The sequence below is a fragment of the Parambassis ranga genome, chromosome 8 (genome assembly GCF_900634625.1).
Source record: "Parambassis ranga chromosome 8, fParRan2.1, whole genome shotgun sequence".
NCBI lineage: Eukaryota > Metazoa > Chordata > Actinopteri > Ambassidae > Parambassis > Parambassis ranga.
Genome location: NC_041029.1, coordinates 4,698,481 through 4,715,643, shown reverse-complemented (window position 1 = coordinate 4,715,643; position 17,163 = coordinate 4,698,481). Strand labels below are relative to the sequence as shown.

Here is a 17,163-nt window from a genome sequence, read left to right as displayed (position 1 = left end):
AAGTGTTAATATGAATGTATCACTCAGTTTTTTGTCTATTTATCAGCTGACTCAAAACATTATTTTCTCAAACATTTGCTTTAAGTAGGTGAAAAGTTGCACTTTTTTAACTTTCACCAAAGTCACTTTATATCCTGCACACACACACACACACACACACACACACACACACACACACACACCACATTCCAGCTTCTGTGCAGATCATGAAAAGCCACTGTGACGTTAATCCTCTCTGGTTGAGAGCCACAGGGCTAATGAGAGCCCCCTGACCCTCAGTAACAAGAGGGTGTGTGAAAGAAGAAAGTTTTAGAATCTTCTAATATATAATTTAGGTAAACAGGCACAGTTGTGGGAGTAGATTGTACCCAGGTATGCTGCGTGGTGTTGGATGGTGCGTGGGGATTCAGTCACGTGGGTTTATCGCCTTTGTTTTGCTCCCTTGCTGTGTCCTGGTGTCTGGATGATGCTTAATTAACCCTTGCCTGTGATATGCCCCATGGTTCCAGATGATGCATTTGTTTTCTCGTGCTCTGACTCGCCCAAAAGATTCTTCTTGCACCGTGGTTGATGTCTGTGGCGAATTGTCAGGGCCGAAGAATTCAGGCACCGCATTCCAGTGTAATTTAGATAGAAAGGCGTACACAATGAAATATGATACACAGAGCATTAACTGCAGAAAGAAAGGCTCCCTTCATTTCTCTTGATCCCGAGTATTACTTACATCTAGAGTTCTGACAATGCCAGCCTCAATCCAGAGTTTCAGCATGTGGACTGCAAGGGGTTAAATTTGGCTGAAGCCCACAGGAGCTAAGCTGCAGGTCGTCTTCATTCCCTTCAGTACTCCTGAAATCTTGCAGACTCAGTCACAGACGTGCAGAATGTGGAGGAGAGAAAATGAACAGATTAATTGCATTTTTTTGGTGGTGTCCATTTTATAAAGAGTGGTTTAGGTGCTCAGTGCAGTGGCCATTAATTGGTCAATTACTTCTAGGTGTAGGAGTTGTCAGTTCATCTGCAGCATGCTGAAGTTCCTCCTGACCAGCATATTCATAGTGTCTTTTTAAAACATTTCCTCTATAAAACTAGCCTCCAGGTCTTTATTTTTTTAACTGAGATTTGTACCATATATATCTGTCACACAATTCTACAGGATAAAACTGAACGATCTTAAGACTTTTCTAAGTTACAAACAAGCTCATATGTCTCCCGTGAATTTCCTCAGAGAGCTATTCATTTTTCTTCCTTATTAGTCAAATGTCAAAAGCAAAAATGTCAAATACTCCTTCTACCAGTGCTCACTTCTGAATCTCATATTGTTGCACCACTCCCTCTACTGGGAACACTCAGTCATGGCACAATTTGGATTCAACATGCTATTACCATACACTAATACACATATTTTATTTACCTCTAACAATTTAAACCAACTTTACTAAATAACTATTATATATATATTCTCCCCATATATATATATATATATATATATATATATATATATATATATATATATATATGAGGATTTACTTTATGTGAATAGGTCTACAAACAAATCCAAATGTTGCAAAAAGGTTATTATTTTATGTAATTTCAACATAAAGGGCATAAAGGCTACATTGCATAATAACAAGGACATTGATATTAATTAACATTGTAAGAAAATATAATGTAACATTGGTGCTCTTCCTGTAACAGGATAGTTCATTGTGTAACTGATCGTTGCTAAACTGAAGTATAAAAGCTGTGCCCCATTTTTAGTCTTAGTGGGACACCCAGTGGGAATGAAGGGGTGCTAAACTGCTCTACTAGTTAAAAAAATCTGGAATTACAATTACAGTTATATGAAAAAAATGACTTTTTATATGAACCACTTGCCGTCAATTGCAATGCAGCTGTGACAACTAGTGTACCATAGACCCCACCCACCCCTCCCCCTCCCTGGAGGGGTTAACCCTGCGATATGTGTTCCCAGATGGCGGTGCCTGCAGGCAGCACTAGTTGATTCATGGACGCAGCATTACCTTATTTATCTCTCTGCGGTCTCCTATTAAAAGTATAAAGGCTTAGCGATGGTTGACTTGTTCTTTTGTAAATGACTTTTCAAGAAGTCCTCACAGAGCGTTTTCACCGAGCTCACCCTAGCAACCACATCCAAACTCCACAGAAACGACACTACACAAACATTAATCTGGCTGTCCAGGGAGCTGGTTGTAACCCAAACGATATCTCATAGTGTGCCAAGCCAGTAGGTGACTGTGAGTAAACAATCTATCTCTGTGTCATATCTGACATGTTGCCACATCCTAAAAAAAAAGACTGCTATGGCAATACACTGAAGTGGTACATGTGGAGATGTGTTCACAGCATCACATAATGGGAACCTGACTGAGCAAGAGGCACAGTTGGATGCAGTTCACTTGTAGATCAGCCATGTTTTCAGTCATTTATTAGCGTCATTTAGCATCATGGTAAGAGACATAGGCCTACTTCCCCAAGTGCTTGGGGTCTATATATATATATATATATATATATATATTATATATACTACATAGACTATTTGAAGCTTGTCAGTTCTGTGGTTGTTTCACTGCCCCCATGTGGACACAAATGAATTAAACCAGCTTTAAAGATGACCAAATAATAATCTTTAATGAAGATGTTGCATTTATATCCATAGAAAACAGCCGTGTGCTGTTCCCCAGCTAGAGCGCCCCTTTTTCAGTCAGTATCACAGATTTCATTCCATCATTGAGGCATGTAAAGTGCACATACACATTCAAATAACACACATGATTTATAAAAACTAGAAAGCTCTTTTTGTAGCATTTTGTATCAATCTCATATTACAATAGCTTTTTTTTTGGGGGGGGGGGTGCTGCTGCTGGGGAAACAAACAAAAAGCTCATAAAGAAAAGGCAATATACAGTCCCTCACACACTTAAGTTAGGCTGGCTACACCAGAAACATGCACCCATGCTTTAAAAATATCATATGCCTGCATGCTTGCAAGGCCCCAGTGGCAACAAGCATCATTTCAAGTACGCTTGCAAGGGAGAAAGAAACGAGCATAAGCATAATAATATAGATATACTGCCTTTGCCTGCTGTGACATTCGTTCTCTGAAGAAGCGTTCACACTATACATGCAGCTGCTTCAGAACTGCACCAATAATTAGTACAGAAAGATTTGTGCAAAAACAGTTCAAGTTATACCTAAATGTCAGAACATCATGCACATCTGATCACTCCAAACATTCCAACCTCATATCCTGACACATGCAGCTGAGTTTTTTTTTTTTTTTTTGGCTAAAGCTCTGGTGAAGGGATCAATGTATAGAAAATAATATAATATATATATAATAATATGCCTTAAGTTTATAAAATATAAACTAGAAAATGTATTTTATTTATATATGTAGGACAACTTGTCATCCTCCTCCCCCCATGCATTAACACTCAGAAAATACACAGGCCCATTAAATGTCCTGTCGCACCCAACATCACGGGAGCAATGTGACCTCACTACTCTGAAGTAAATCTAAGAGAGCTCTGATCCTGATGCAGGTGCTGGAGAAACATTTCTGTTCAGCTTTGATACATATGGAGGGCCACTGATTATTGTTCTAGTTATCTGTACATTTTCACATCATGAGTTAGTATTTACATCCTTTCCCCTGAGCCTTTTACAGTTTAATAATAACAAAAATAATCATATTAAATTGTATTAGTGCCTTGAAAACACCCAAGACTACAATGTATGAACTCATAATAACATGAATAATTAAACAGCAAAAGTTGAAGTGAACGTGTATATGACGTAAGAGGATTCCCAAGAGTTATAACTGACACTAATCTGTGGGTATGGAGCTGCGATGTGTAGCCATAGAGAATTCTAGAGGGGTAATGGTGGTGCTGAATTTACAGGTATGCACTGAGAGCAGGATCTATTTGTCAGATTTAGGTCATACCATTACCAGTGTGTTTAGAAAAATGCACATATTTTGTGGGTAAGTAGTTCTGAAAAAAGTGTGATGGAGCTCAGAAAAAAAAACAAAACACACAGGTTACTTAACCAGGGTACTGTGCAATGTCTGGATTAATAAAAACCTTGGCATTATGTAGCCAAATCAGTGCTGATGCCAACTTAATTCAAGTCAATATACAGTTAATCCTTTATGTGATTTTATAGTATCAGAGGTCCCAACAATAACCTCATTCTCTTCCCCAAATTCCCCAAATGAGTAAGACCTACTAAGTTTAAACCTGACTGTGTCAACAGGAAATGCCGCATGTGAAATTGCCCTTTTATCCTCTTAGTAGATTTCATTTTCCTCAGAAGTCCGAGGAGGTGGATCTCTCCTGTGCATCGTCTCACAAACAAAAGTGTGTATTCCTTCACTTCCTTTTTGCATGTTTGTCCCTCTCAGTCATCTCAGTAACCCACTCCGAGGACCTTCTTCATGTGCTCGTACACCACGTAGGAGATGCTGACTGCAGGAATTACTTTGAGGAAGTTGGGGGTGATGCCGCGGTACAGACCCGGTACCCCTTCATGAGATATGATGTATTTGAACTGGCCCACCATAGTCAGCTTGGGTTTACCCTCAGTGATGGCTGAAATAAGAGGAACAGTGTCAGTTACAGGTGCTAGTGTGTTAAGCAATGAAACTGCTCATTTCTTAGGTGTAAATCTAATGTCTCACCTTGTGCCTGCATGCGTGTTCGGATGAGAGCCAGGGGGTAGGACGCCAGCTGGCCGCAGGTGCTGGACACAGTACCGCAGCCCAGCAAGACCAAAACTCCCGGGTCTGCTGAATCCACACAGTACCTCTGGAGCCAGGCGTTCTTCAAAGTCTTAAAGCAGGAGCAAAGTACAATAAAATAAAATAAAATATTTTGATTATTTTATGGAGGGATGGTAAGTGCGGATAATTTACTTGTCATTTTTGGATTTTGGGTGCTGGATTTAGATGAATGCATACATACCTCATACACAGCTAAGTCGATGCCAGCATAGGGTATGATGCCCAGTGTATTTGGCAGGTAGCCCCTGTAGAAAGCTCGGATTCCCTCTGTCTTCAGGATCTGTCTGGCACAATCAGCCATTCCTGAGTATTGTCCCGTCTTTCTCAAAGTAAGACGAGTTTTCAGCACCTACCCAGAATACAGGGATCAGGAAACAAAAGATTTGACTAAAGGAGTAAAGCTGTTGCTCCTGGCATCAATCAAAGACAGCTCTTCCTATAAATATCCAATTAAACTTTGCATACTAACAAAGTAGCAGGGCATTTCTACACCAATGAAAACGATTCCTAAGTGTCAAAAAATTCTTTTAGCATTAACATGAATCTCAATCTGACCTCCATGGGGTAAATGATAGTCTGGGCCGTAGCTCCCGCCAGTGAACCAGCAATGAACCTCTCTTGTACCCTTAAGCTGCCTCCTTCTTTACTGCCTCGGATCACCCACTTGATCTGGAGTAAGAGATGGGAAGGAGTGTGCAGAAAAATTGGTAAAATATTGTAACATGAGAGCAAGGAAGGACAAAACATTTCATTATCAGGTATATTGATTGCCACTACCAATGGAACCATCGGGACTTCCCTTAGGAGTGCACTGACCTGTTCATAGGCCATAAACTTAATAGCAGATTCCGGGGCAATCTTGAGGACATTGATGCCATTTCCCCTCCAAAGTGAAGAGATGCCTCCCTCTTGGACCATACCCCTCAGTCCAGACCACAGATTTATCCCCCGTGATGAAGAGCCGTGTACCTGGATGCACAAACGTGAGGATGATGGATACTGTGTATATCCAACTGCAGTTATGGAGGTAGAGATGTAATCATAAATCAGCTCTGTTATCTGATATTTCAGGGTTTTAACTGAGCCAACCTGGCCCTGTGTTTTTTTTTCTGAGAATGCTCCAAACACCCACCCAACCTACCCACCATGTGCTTTGTTTCATTCCTGTAATAAGTGAATATCAGTGCAGCATGCGAAGGGTAGATTTTAAAAGATGGCCACAGGCAGATGCTGCCACAACATTACAGCTGCTCTGCTGATCTGGAAATGTTACAGCTATGAATACAGCAGACCTACCGGCACATTCACTGTGCTTAGCTGTTTACAAAGTATCAAACTGTGTGAAGAAATTAATTAACGTGTAATCATATGCTTCACTATCTGTTGATTACTGTTTAGACTCTAAACAACATGCAAATAGTACAGCAGAAAAATGGCTCACTACCTTTCTGCCTTCACTCCTTGTCTAAGACAACCCACCTGCAGGAAGACTTTGAGGCGGTCCAGCGGGGCAGTTCCTGTTCTGGACACTGCCCCAGCCATAGCTCCAGCGACCAGCTGCCTCCACACAAGACCCGACCTCCGCTCCCGCTCTGAGAACTCATCTGGCACTGTCAGATGTTCCCCTATGTCAAACATCTGTAGAAAGTAAAAACGAATCTGTCTACCATAACTTTCCAATACAGAAAACAAACAGTTTAACATGGAGGAACAAACTATGATTTGTAGAAATGTTTCGGTGTAGTTCGTAAAATGATGCAATATCCTGCTTCTGTTCTGAGAAGTGTAGGAAGTGTGAATATTGTCAAGAATTTATCATTCTACGTGAAACTGGTGACTCACGTGAGAGTGTTTCCAGTAGTGCACGACCTCCTCCATGTTATGGAAAGGGTTAAACAGGAAGTGATCACGCCATTCGTTCCAATCAATGGTCAGAGTGCCATCCCTGTCCATGCTGGTAGAAAGGGAAACACACCAGGAAATCAGACTGTGTTACAACAAAAATAATGGTCAAGTTAAGTTACTTGGTTTGACGTCTGAACGAGGCACCAAACCTGTTACACATATTTGGGTGCTTCCTTATAACCCTCACGTTCAAAGTTTACTTTACTTTGATTTCTGATGCTCATGATAAATGCTCACATATACTAGCTGATAGTGATCATGTCACCTTCAATATCAACAGATGCACAAAAATGTTTTTCACTTTCCTCTCTCTCTCTCACACACACACACACACTTTGTACCTCTGCAGTATTCTGGAGGCCTGCTCTATGGTGACTTCCACTCCGAGCTGGCGCAGTGTGTGCTGGATCTCCCCCACATCAATTTGACCTACAAAACAACAACACTAAGTGTGTACACTGTAGTCTCTTGAGTCATTTCTTATGTGTGTTTGTATTAAACAAGTGGTGTGTGTATGTGTGTGTTTGCAGGTGGTCACACCATCATTGTTGCGGTCCAGGCTGTGGAACATGAGCCACAGCCTTTTCTCATGAGCCCGCAGGTACTGAGAGAACTCCTGGAAATCCAGCAAACCGTCATGGTTGATGTCACTCTGAAGGACGATCTGTGAGTGCAGAGAGAGACGCTAAGTAGTAACTCGTAGCAGCAAAACTAAGACGACATCACGCATGGGGGGTGTGTCGATGAGGAAGACGACATGGAAGTGACGGCGAGGACAGGAAGTGTGGAAGGTGAGGAGATGAAAGTCTTAGGTGTGCTCCCTGTGAACGTCAAGAAGTAAAACTACTTCTTACCTGGCTGTAAACATAGTCTCTCCTCTCTTGAGTGGGACAGAGAGACAAACAGAGACAGAATACAAACTAATTCTTACAGTACCCATGTACTGTTCACTTTTCTATTAAAAAGAAGCACAGTGAACATCTGATAAGACCTAACAAAACATGTACTGATGACATCAGTAAGCACATTAGTTTAGCATGTTAGCTTTTTTGGTCGCTCTATCTTATCTTCTGTCTCAGTTAAACCAATGTTTTTTTAGTATACAATAGTCATTCAGTATGCAGATGATAACAGATTATTTGAATGTAATTTTTTCAAGGTAGAAAGAACTTATACTGTTTGGAGAACATATCCTCTTTCATTGAAACATCCATAGTTATGCAAAACCTCAACCAGTGGATACAAGATGTCCTGAAAGCCTGGACACTAATAAATGATGGAGTACACAAACGAGGCCCTCGGCGTACAAGACAACAGAGTTTGTGAGGCTTATAATGTGTAAGAGGCACACTATCATTCTGGCTCATTTGTGACTGAAACAAGGGCGGCGTAGTTTTAGCATTGACGGAGGGGACGTGTCCCCACCAATATCCAGCAATTACTAAATTGTCCCCACCAATAATTTGAAACCCCTCCAAAAAAAACAACATATTCTCATTGGGTGCATTCCGTTCTTTTGCGGCGGCCTACCAATAGATATCCTCCTGTCCCAAAGCCCTTGATACTCTGATTCTGATTGGGTTATATCAAGGGCTCTGGTCCGACCGTAACACATATGGCCATGTGATTGGCTGTGACATGTGTGGCTTGGTGCATATCGAAGGGATGGCAGCCATAAAGAAGGTCTATATAAGGAGTTATTTTGTAAAAAACTTGTCATAGTCACTTAAAGTCGAGGTCGCTAATGAAATTAGTTCATCATAATAATAATTGTCGGAGTCTTGGTCCCCACCAATGCCAAAAGCAAATCTACGCCCTTAGACTGGAACCACGCTCCCCTCTCCTCCTCTGCCTGCAGTTATCGACTCAGAATAACCAGACGACTTTTACTCTAACTTGACTAAGGCCAGCAACAAACAGCTTTAATCTCATTTGTTGAGCTCATTTCAACAGAGCCTAACCTCTCATATGACTTCTCGGTCAGTGTAGTACACTTCTACAAGTGTCTCACATTCTTTATATTAAAAGGGGCCTCCCGGGTCTCTCAAAGTTAACTATGACTTGTTTACTGAGAATTCTTATTAACCGCTAAACACTTCTGGCCACAAGAGTCCTCCAAAGTCAAATATGTACTTTGAGAGCTAATTGCCGTCTGATTCTCTGCTACTCCTAAGTGAATGAAGTTTGGTATGGCCTAATTTTTCTGGGGATTTGTATATAATTAGCTCTTCCTGACTGAAACATGCCGGAACTCACAGGCCATTTGTTCAGATGACTGGAACTGGCTTTGGGGTGTGGGTTTCAAAGTATGAGAGGGGTTATCTGTATATTTAGAGCTTGTCATGGTTGATAAAACACAATGGAGGCACTAAACAACCTAGTGCTAAATTTAAAAAGTGTGGTTGTGTCAAGCCACAGGGGTTATAAGTTGTAAAGTTCCTGCAGTAGAAAGGATCAATAAATCTTTCACAAAATACAAAAGTAGATTAATGTGAGATGAGAACCTGTCCGACAAATCAGTTGACAGTCAAGGTCAGCAGTGTGACAGGTTAGTGTTACACACAGACTGTTAAAATATTCATCCACAAAGGGTTAGATTCCTCAGCAAACTGGAACAGGTTGTCTTTATATGGTGTGTTATAACCGGGCCACACAAATTAGTCATTGACCCGCAGAGGCTGGTTAATCACTTGAAATGACAGACTCACTCCGGGGACTCGGCTGCAGCGCAGCTGTTTGAAGAGAGAATCGTTGATTACAGGGTTAACACAGACACAGTGTGTGTACTGCTAATTTAGAATCACCAGTTAACAGTTGTGGAGTGCATCCTGACTAAACTAAACCCACACAGGCACGAAGAGAGAACATGGAAACAGGAAGGCCTGACCTGACCTACAGGTGGCTGTGAGGAGACAGTGGCATCCCCTATAACGCAACACTCTGTGTCCTTTAGGTCTGTTTTCGGTCGTCATGTCTTGACTCTTGTAGGCGTTATGTGATAATAACAATAAACCTCCATCTCAGCTAAAGAGTTAATGTTTTAAGTACATGGCATAGTGATATTTTGGCAAATCACTATCAGCTTTGTAGAGGAGAGGACATGATTTGTGAGAACTATGTTGCTAGGCACCTGGAAACAGAAGTGCTCTTTATGATTTGTCCCTGTAAAGTGCCTTTTAAGGAAAAAAACATAGTAGGCTGTTGCTGCTGCTGGACTCTCCAAAGTTGAGTAAAGTATTTTTGTTTAAATTGTAATTTGTATTTAAGTTTAATCACATAATTCTGAGTCAGAATTATGATACATTCTTTGAATTATGGCTTTAATCTCATATTGACGCACAGCTGACTCGTGTGTGACACAATAGACTTCAGATGGGATTGGACAGGTGGAAGAGAGGGCAACTCATTACAGCATTACTGTTTGTTAGTCCAGTGTTCTCCTTCCTGCGTGCCACTAAGGCAGCTGAAGTGCGTGTGTGTGTGTGTGTGTGTGTGTGTGTGTGTGTGCACCTGTCATCATGTTGCCTGCACCACAGCAAAGCAAAAAAACTCCTCCTCACCTCCTCAGCTTCTCCCCGGTGTAAACCTCGAGCCGCCAGTCCGGTCCTGAGCTCATTGATGTCCACCCTTCCATCTTTATTCAAGTCCAGCTGCTCAAACAGCTCCGAATACCTCCTATGTCTGTCCGGGTCCAGAGAAGCCGCGTTATCTCCGTTCTCTTCATTTCCTCCGTGGCGAGAAGGGGCGCAAAACCGCTCCTGGTCTTCGCCCATGAGAAAGAGGGAAAGCCGCTGCGGTCGGTGCTGGTCGTCTACTGATCTCACACACTTGCATAACAGTGTTCAAAAAAATGAAAGGAGCTTGAGGTCCTCGTTTCCAGAGGAACCGGACCGCTGCCTCACATCATCTGGAGGAGATCTGAGCGTGTGGCTGCGCAGTTCTCCCTCTGCCGAAGGGAACGTCCCTCCCGGATGGATGGATGGATGGATGGATGGTGGATGGATGGATGCGGCTTAGAGGAGCTCTCGTAAGATTAAACCCCGTGTCAGTTACCACACCGGCACGCGCACATCCAGAAACTCAGATGAGGAATTAAAGTTTCCGTCAGAGGAGGAGCTCGTGAGGACGCAGCCGGTTTTTTTTTTTACCGCAGTCTCTCACGCATCTGTGCGCACGCAAAGCTGTCCGGCCACATGTTTGTTATGTGCAGATTATTTTACAGCCGGTCAAAAACATTCAAAACAAATCAACGTGGAGTGAAAGTGAATGAAAACGCGTTTGTCTCCGCGCGTTCATCCGTCCCGTGCTTCTGACGGCACGCAGCTCTGCAGCATCACACCATACGCACGCATCTCCAGCGCGCACGCTCACAGCGGCTCCTGCAATGGAAGGAGAGAGAGAGGAGGGGGCAACGAGTTCATTATTCACTGAATCAGTGACAGCTTTTATCCTCATATTGGAGCAGTGAATTCAGCAGTTAGCTCAATAACACACACACACAGAGAAAAAAGTCAAAACACATTTTCTGATGGATTATCTCATATTTTAGACTAAACCATTACATGAGCAGCACGGTCATCAGGTTGATTTCATCATCAACAAATACTTTCAGACATTGTTCATCTGTAATAAATAAGGCCTCAAGTGTCCAGATCTGAATGCCACTGAGGCTGAGGCTGTGCTGGCAGGCCTCTAGATCACTGTGTGAGTTACAATTGATAGCTTATTGGCTATTTATAGCATTAATAAAGGGGATTGTGAGCTGTGACGTGCAGCAGAGGATAATGAAGTGCCGGGTCAGCATCCACAGGATAGCACCGAGAGAGTGAGAGAGTAGGAGATTAAATGGTCAGTGTGTGCGCTCACTCCGTCTTGGTCTGATGGACTGCAGCCAAATGTGCGTATTTGCATTTTAGCTGACACACATATCCACACACACACACACACAGTGCGTTTACAGACACACATATCCACACACACACACACACACACAGTGCGTTTACAGTCACCCGGAGCACCAATGAATGAGGAGTCAGGGCCAGTTTATGCCGTAAGGAACTTTAATAATACAGCTTGGATTTGCTTGGTTCCAGTACTGTCTTGTGTTTATTTGGGAATATGCTCCACCAATGTAAAACAATGAAGATCCCACAAAAATAGAGTTAGATGTTTGGCTAATAATGCAAAGGTCACGTGATAATTTAGCTCAGAAATGCATTTGGAATGACTTCCCTCTAAAGCACACTGCCAGCTGACGCTCCTTCTGCGCCTTCCCGCTAGCCGTAGCGAGGTGCCTTTCCTCCGACCTGTAGCTAGCAGACCCAGCCCACTCAGAATCGGTTGCTGCAGTGTACGCCGCACATCCACATCTTAATGCTACATTTCCCCCAAAAACGGTAACGACATTGAAGCCACAAAAACATAAGATGCCTTTGCCCGTGCAGGTGTTTAACTTTCAGGTAAGGCCTAGCCGCTGTTCCTGTTGTTTATGTCGTTTGAAATAGCAAAGATTGCTGGAAGCTGGGTAACCTTAGCTAGCAGTTAGCAAGCTAGCTTAAGCTAATAGTAGTTACTGTTAGAAGTCACAGTTGAATAACCACGCACACATATTGGTTCAGTATGCTGTATTAAATCATGTATGAAGGATTTATTTACTAAATACAGTGCAGTCATCTCCTACTGTGGATATCGGTGAAAGAATGCGAATGGGGTAGCTAATAAGCAAGATATTTACCGAGAACATTACAGATAGATGCTTTGAATTATGCAGAAATTGTGACTTTCTATTAAAATGTAACAAAAGCGTATTCGTGTATTGTATTCATGTATTGTATTGTCCAGTAACCCAGTGTTTACAAGAATGCCTTTTGGGAGTTTGGTGCTGTCGGCTAACAAGGCCTCTGTTGGCTAACAACATTAGCTGTGACGGGTAGCGGCGGCACTGTTGTAGTGGTAACGTTGCTATTCTGCCTAGTCGACACATGATGCTAACTGTTAGCCGTTGGTGAGACACAAACATGGTAATCCTGGTTCTGAAGACAACAGTAAAACATACCATACACTCCCAAACCATGTGTGTTTATACCTGCAGCGTGTAGCTACCGAAAGACAGATTACCACGCTAACTTCCTGTTATTAGCAGTTTGTCATTTTCCTTAGCTTCATGCAGGAGCTAGCGTTATTATAGGTAAAACTACCAGCTGTAGCGGCATCTTAACCTCGACATATGACTACAAGTCACATTGTTAGTGCAAATTACTGGTAGCGTGTGGGGGATACTCATATATATACAGCCTGGTTATTTTGCTTCCTTGCTGCCATATGTGCTCCTGTTTTAAACAAGTCTGAAGATGTGATGGTTGTGTCTACTACTACTTGAAATCAGTGTACTTTTATTGCATTGATATTTGGGACATCCTTTACAATGCATGTGAACTGTCACCAGTTTAAGGCAGCACCTCTGTTTAAACTCATACTGTGGACAGATGTTAGTCCGGAAATCAGATTGCATGTGGAGATTAAACTTCTTCTGTTCCTGGTCTGCTCATCAGGGGTCTGTGGAGCCCATGCAGATTGATGCAGACCCCCAGGAGGACCAGCAGAATGCCCCAGATACTAACTACATAGTGGAGAACCCGACACTGGTATCGTCTTCTAAGACTATTATTGATCATTTTAACCTCATGCTGTTTCTGTTCACTGTTTTGGTTGTTAATGCTAGCTCTACTGCCATCCACCTACCACTGCTGCTGCAAAAAAGCCTGCTTGTTATCTCTGGATTGGTGTTGATAAGATCTCTTACTGTTCACTCCATTTCTGTAGGACCTGGAGCAGTATGCAACCAGCTACAGTGGATTAATGCGCATTGAGCGGCTTCAGTTTATCGCTGAGCACTGTCCTCAGCTTCGAGTGGAGGCCTTGAAGATGGCCCTCACCTTCGTCCAAAGGACGTTCAATGTTGACACTTATGAAGAGATCCACCGCAAACTCACAGAGGCCACTCGGTATTACAGCACATTATTACATGAGATTCTGTTGGTTATTTAGCTGCTGTGCATCAGTGTTTTTTGTGGTTTGTCCATCTTCAGACCACTGTTACACTACAAGAAGGACATAAACCTTTCAGAGTGTCATTGTTACTTTTATTTCTTTTAGAGAAGCGCAGGGTGTTCTGGATGCAGTGCCCGAAGGCGGGGTTGTCCCTCCTCCTTTGGACTCAGCCTGGGCTGAATCCACCAGGAAAAAGGCACTGCTCAAACTGGAGAAACTGGATACTGATCTCAAGAATTACAAAGGCAACTCTATTAAAGAGAGTATCAGGTATTGATAAATTGTTGCGTTTTTATGGTTAATCTTGATAGAGAGAACCCAAAGAACACCTTGGTCTTAAGATCCTTCCTTTCTGTTCTCCAGGAGAGGCCATGATGACCTGGGCGACCATTACCTGGACTGTGGTGACCTCAGTAACGCCCTAAAGTGCTACTCCCGTGCCAGAGACTACTGCACTAGTGCTAAGCATGTCATTAACATGTGTCTGAATGTCATCAAGGTACAGCACAGACAGAACCACAACAATTCTATCAAGGACAATTCTGGCATTGTCTTTAAAAGACACTGCTGGATTAAATCTTGTCTTGTTTCCACAGGTTAGTGTTTACCTACAGAATTGGTCACATGTGCTGAGTTACGTCAACAAGGCAGAATCCACACCAGAAATCGCAGAGGTGAGCACCAGTCAGGCACAGATGTGTCACGTCCAGCTCAGACACCACTGTCTGCATTGTATTTAAAATGCTATGACAAACAAATGTTTCACAGTGAGGTGTATTTCCATCCTGTGTGCCTCTTTGTTTTGCCTACAGTGATTGTTTTGTTTCCTTTTGTTTAGCAAAGAGGAGAGCGAGATAGCCAAAACCAAGCAGTCCTCACTAAATTAAAGTGCGCTGCAGGTAAGACGGAATTGTATCACTCACTACAGCCTGAAGTTTAGTTTGGTGCTGTGTGCTCTGGGACATCACAAGAACTGGTTTCTGTTGTTGTGTGTGTTTTAAATTGTTTGTTGGCGTTTTAGGACTGGCAGAGTTGGCCTCCAGAAAATATAAACCAGCTGCCAAGTGCTTCCTGCAGGCTTCCTTTGACCACTGTGACTGTCCAGAGGTGAGGGGATGTACCACACCTTAAAAATGACATTAATTCAATACAACATCGTTATTGGTCAGAGGACCTGGATAACTATGTGAAAACTGATCTGTAATGTTTTTGTGTGTATTTCTTGCAGCTCCTGTCACCTAGTAATGTAGCTGTGTATGGTGGGTTGTGTGCTTTGGCCACCTTTGACAGACAGGAGCTCCAACGTAATGTCATCTCCAGCAGGTAGATGATTGTTTATTGCCAGCTGAAAAAAAGTATTTGTACAAGAAGTGAATTTGTATTAACAATATTTTCTTCGGCCCACAGCTCCTTTAAGTTATTTCTAGAGTTGGAACCTCAGATACGTGACATCATCTTCAAGTTCTATGAGTCTAAGTATGCATCCTGTCTCAAGCTGCTGGATGAAATGAAGGTTAGAGCAACAACCTTAAGATATAACTCACATAAAACTTCAATGTGAACGGTTAGGAGGACATGATATAATTCTTACTGTGATGTTCCTTCCAGGATAACCTCCTGTTGGACATGTACCTGGCACCTCATGTGAAGACACTCTACAGCCAAATCAGAAACAGGGCCCTTATTCAGGTAAGACGCACACTGTACTCTAACTCACACTACATTTGAAGTAATCAAAGATCACGTTATATATATATATAAACAAAAGAAATGCTCCGTGTTTCAGTATTTCAGCCCATATGTGTCGGCGGATATGACTAAGATGGCTCAGGCTTTTAACACCACAGTAGCGGCTCTGGAAGACGAGCTCACCCAACTTATACTGGAAGGTCTCATTAATGCGCGGATTGACTCCCATAGCAAGGTTTTAAAGCAAAACACACACACACAGCCTACAAAACTATTGGAAGTTTCACATTTGAATCAATACTAACTGCTGCTCCTAGATTCTGTATGCAAGGGATGTGGACCAAAGGAGCACCACGTTTGAGAAGTCGCTCCATATGGGTAAAGAGTTCCAGAGACGAGCCAAAGCCATGATCCTCCGAGCTGCCGTGCTGCGCAATCAGATCCATGTCAAGGTAGAGAAAACTGCTGTGTACCATAATAAATGATTGAAAGCACTGCTTGTAAATGTAAAAATATGCGGATGAGTATCTCTCTTCTGTTGTCTCCCCTCTGCAGTCTCCACCCAGAGAAGGCAGCCAGGGTGAACTGACACCAGCCAACAGCCAGACTAGGATGAGCACCAACATGTGAGGGAGGAAGTCCGTTTTAACGTCAGCATGCTGACTCTGCTGACAACTGCTGCAAACTGGAGGGGAAGGATCACCTGTTGTTCAACACCCAACCCCACCTCACCCCACCCTCAGTTTCTTAGCAGAAGACAGAAATGACACACAATGTAAAGACTCATGTTCTGAAAAGATCTCTGTCCCACCCACCGTCAGGTGACGCGGGGAGTACAACCATTTTGTTAGTCTGATGTGGAGTTTTGGCCGATAATGTGTTGGGAGGAACAGTCAGCACTTAAGCTGTAAGTTACTGGTAGGAGATGCACTTTGCTCAGCTTACACTTGATATAGACCTCATGAACAGAAACAAGGTTTTAAAATAAAAACACTTACCAAAACACACACCTGGAGTATTGTTGTTTTGTTTTTAATCTTAATATCTTAGTGTTAATTTTAAGAGTTTTAATCCCCTGCAAGCTCTGCTGTAGTTGAACTGTTCTCTGGGACTTAAGGGCAAGTTGCTGACAATTGTTTCTGTATCTCGGGCCACCAGACAAAGGTTACATCTGTGGGGAGAGGTTCTTAATAAGAGCTTCATGTGCACCTGGCACAGCTGAGGGGAACTGCAGCCACGGTGGTGATACTTGAGAACTGGAGTGTCCAGCAGTCACTGTTGGGTCTTAGCAGGGTAAACTTAAGACTTGGACCTGTTTTTGTGACGGTTTGTGAAGCTGGCAGAGTTTAAATCAAATGTTGAAATGCTGCAGACAGTATTTTGGCAGGGTTTCTGTGCTTTTTTGTTTTTTTGCTGAAGCTTTTTGTCACCATCTGTAAGAATCTCAGGCTCCACACTACAGCGGGGGAGGATGTTAATTGGATGGAAGAGAACACAGCAGCTGACAACAGACAGCATTTCCTCTCCTGGGGTTGTGACTTTTGTACCAACTGTTACACTGTTTAGTAGACGAAGACCTGATGGGCCTGCCGGGTGCCGAGTTGCGTTACATTTCTCTGAGAAAGTGGTTTTTAAGTGAGCAGCAGAACTTAGAATGTAAATGTGTGTTTGTCAAACCATCTGGCAAATGCTGGCATGCTTCATGGAGGGTAGCG

General features: G+C 42.7%; 2 protein-coding genes across 2 annotated transcripts; one reads left to right on the top strand and one right to left on the bottom strand.

Moving 5' to 3' along the window:
• Positions 1-2,871: 2,871 nt before the first annotated feature.
• LOC114439668 (calcium-binding mitochondrial carrier protein SCaMC-3-like) lies at positions 2,872-10,821 on the bottom strand. Its single transcript, XM_028411763.1, has 10 exons — positions 10,270-10,821; positions 7,250-7,373; positions 7,051-7,138; positions 6,647-6,758; positions 6,284-6,442; positions 5,621-5,773; positions 5,360-5,473; positions 4,986-5,153; positions 4,703-4,853; positions 2,872-4,613 (listed from the first exon to the last, which is right to left on the bottom strand). The coding sequence occupies exons 1-10, from the start codon at positions 10,480-10,482 to the stop codon at positions 4,432-4,434; spliced, it is 1,464 nt and encodes a 487-aa protein (XP_028267564.1). The 5' UTR covers positions 10,483-10,821; the 3' UTR covers positions 2,872-4,431.
• A 1,150-nt stretch (positions 10,822-11,971) lies between these two features.
• gps1 (G protein pathway suppressor 1) lies at positions 11,972-16,455 on the top strand. The gene is made up of 14 exons (XM_028411762.1): positions 11,972-12,168; positions 13,261-13,353; positions 13,532-13,713; positions 13,865-14,029; positions 14,123-14,258; positions 14,356-14,433; positions 14,598-14,658; positions 14,781-14,866; positions 14,988-15,082; positions 15,167-15,272; positions 15,368-15,448; positions 15,546-15,683; positions 15,766-15,900; positions 16,004-16,455. Exons 1-14 carry the CDS (start codon positions 12,136-12,138, stop codon positions 16,076-16,078), a joined length of 1,464 nt encoding a protein of 487 aa, XP_028267563.1. The 5' UTR covers positions 11,972-12,135; the 3' UTR covers positions 16,079-16,455.
• The last annotated feature ends 708 nt before the right edge of the window (positions 16,456-17,163 follow it).

Bases quoted from the DNA above. Each gene is read 5' to 3' on its own strand.
- LOC114439668 (XM_028411763.1), bottom strand. From the start codon at position 10,482: ATGGGCGAAGACCAGGAGCGGTTTTGCGCCCCTTCTCGCCACGGAGGA. The intron at 7,374-10,269 runs GTGAGGAGGAGT...CTGCACTCACAG, and splicing joins ACCGGGGAGAAGCTGAGGAG to ATCGTCCTTCAGAGTGACAT. The intron at 5,774-6,283 runs GTGGGTTGTCTT...TTGTGCATCCAG, and splicing joins GCCTCAAAGTCTTCCTGCAG to GTACACGGCTCTTCATCACG.
- gps1 (XM_028411762.1), top strand. From the start codon at position 12,136: ATGCCTTTGCCCGTGCAGGTGTTTAACTTTCAG. The intron at 13,714-13,864 runs GTATTACAGCAC...TATTTCTTTTAG, and splicing joins AAACTCACAGAGGCCACTCG to AGAAGCGCAGGGTGTTCTGG. The intron at 15,449-15,545 runs GTAAGACGCACA...TCCGTGTTTCAG, and splicing joins GAAACAGGGCCCTTATTCAG to TATTTCAGCCCATATGTGTC.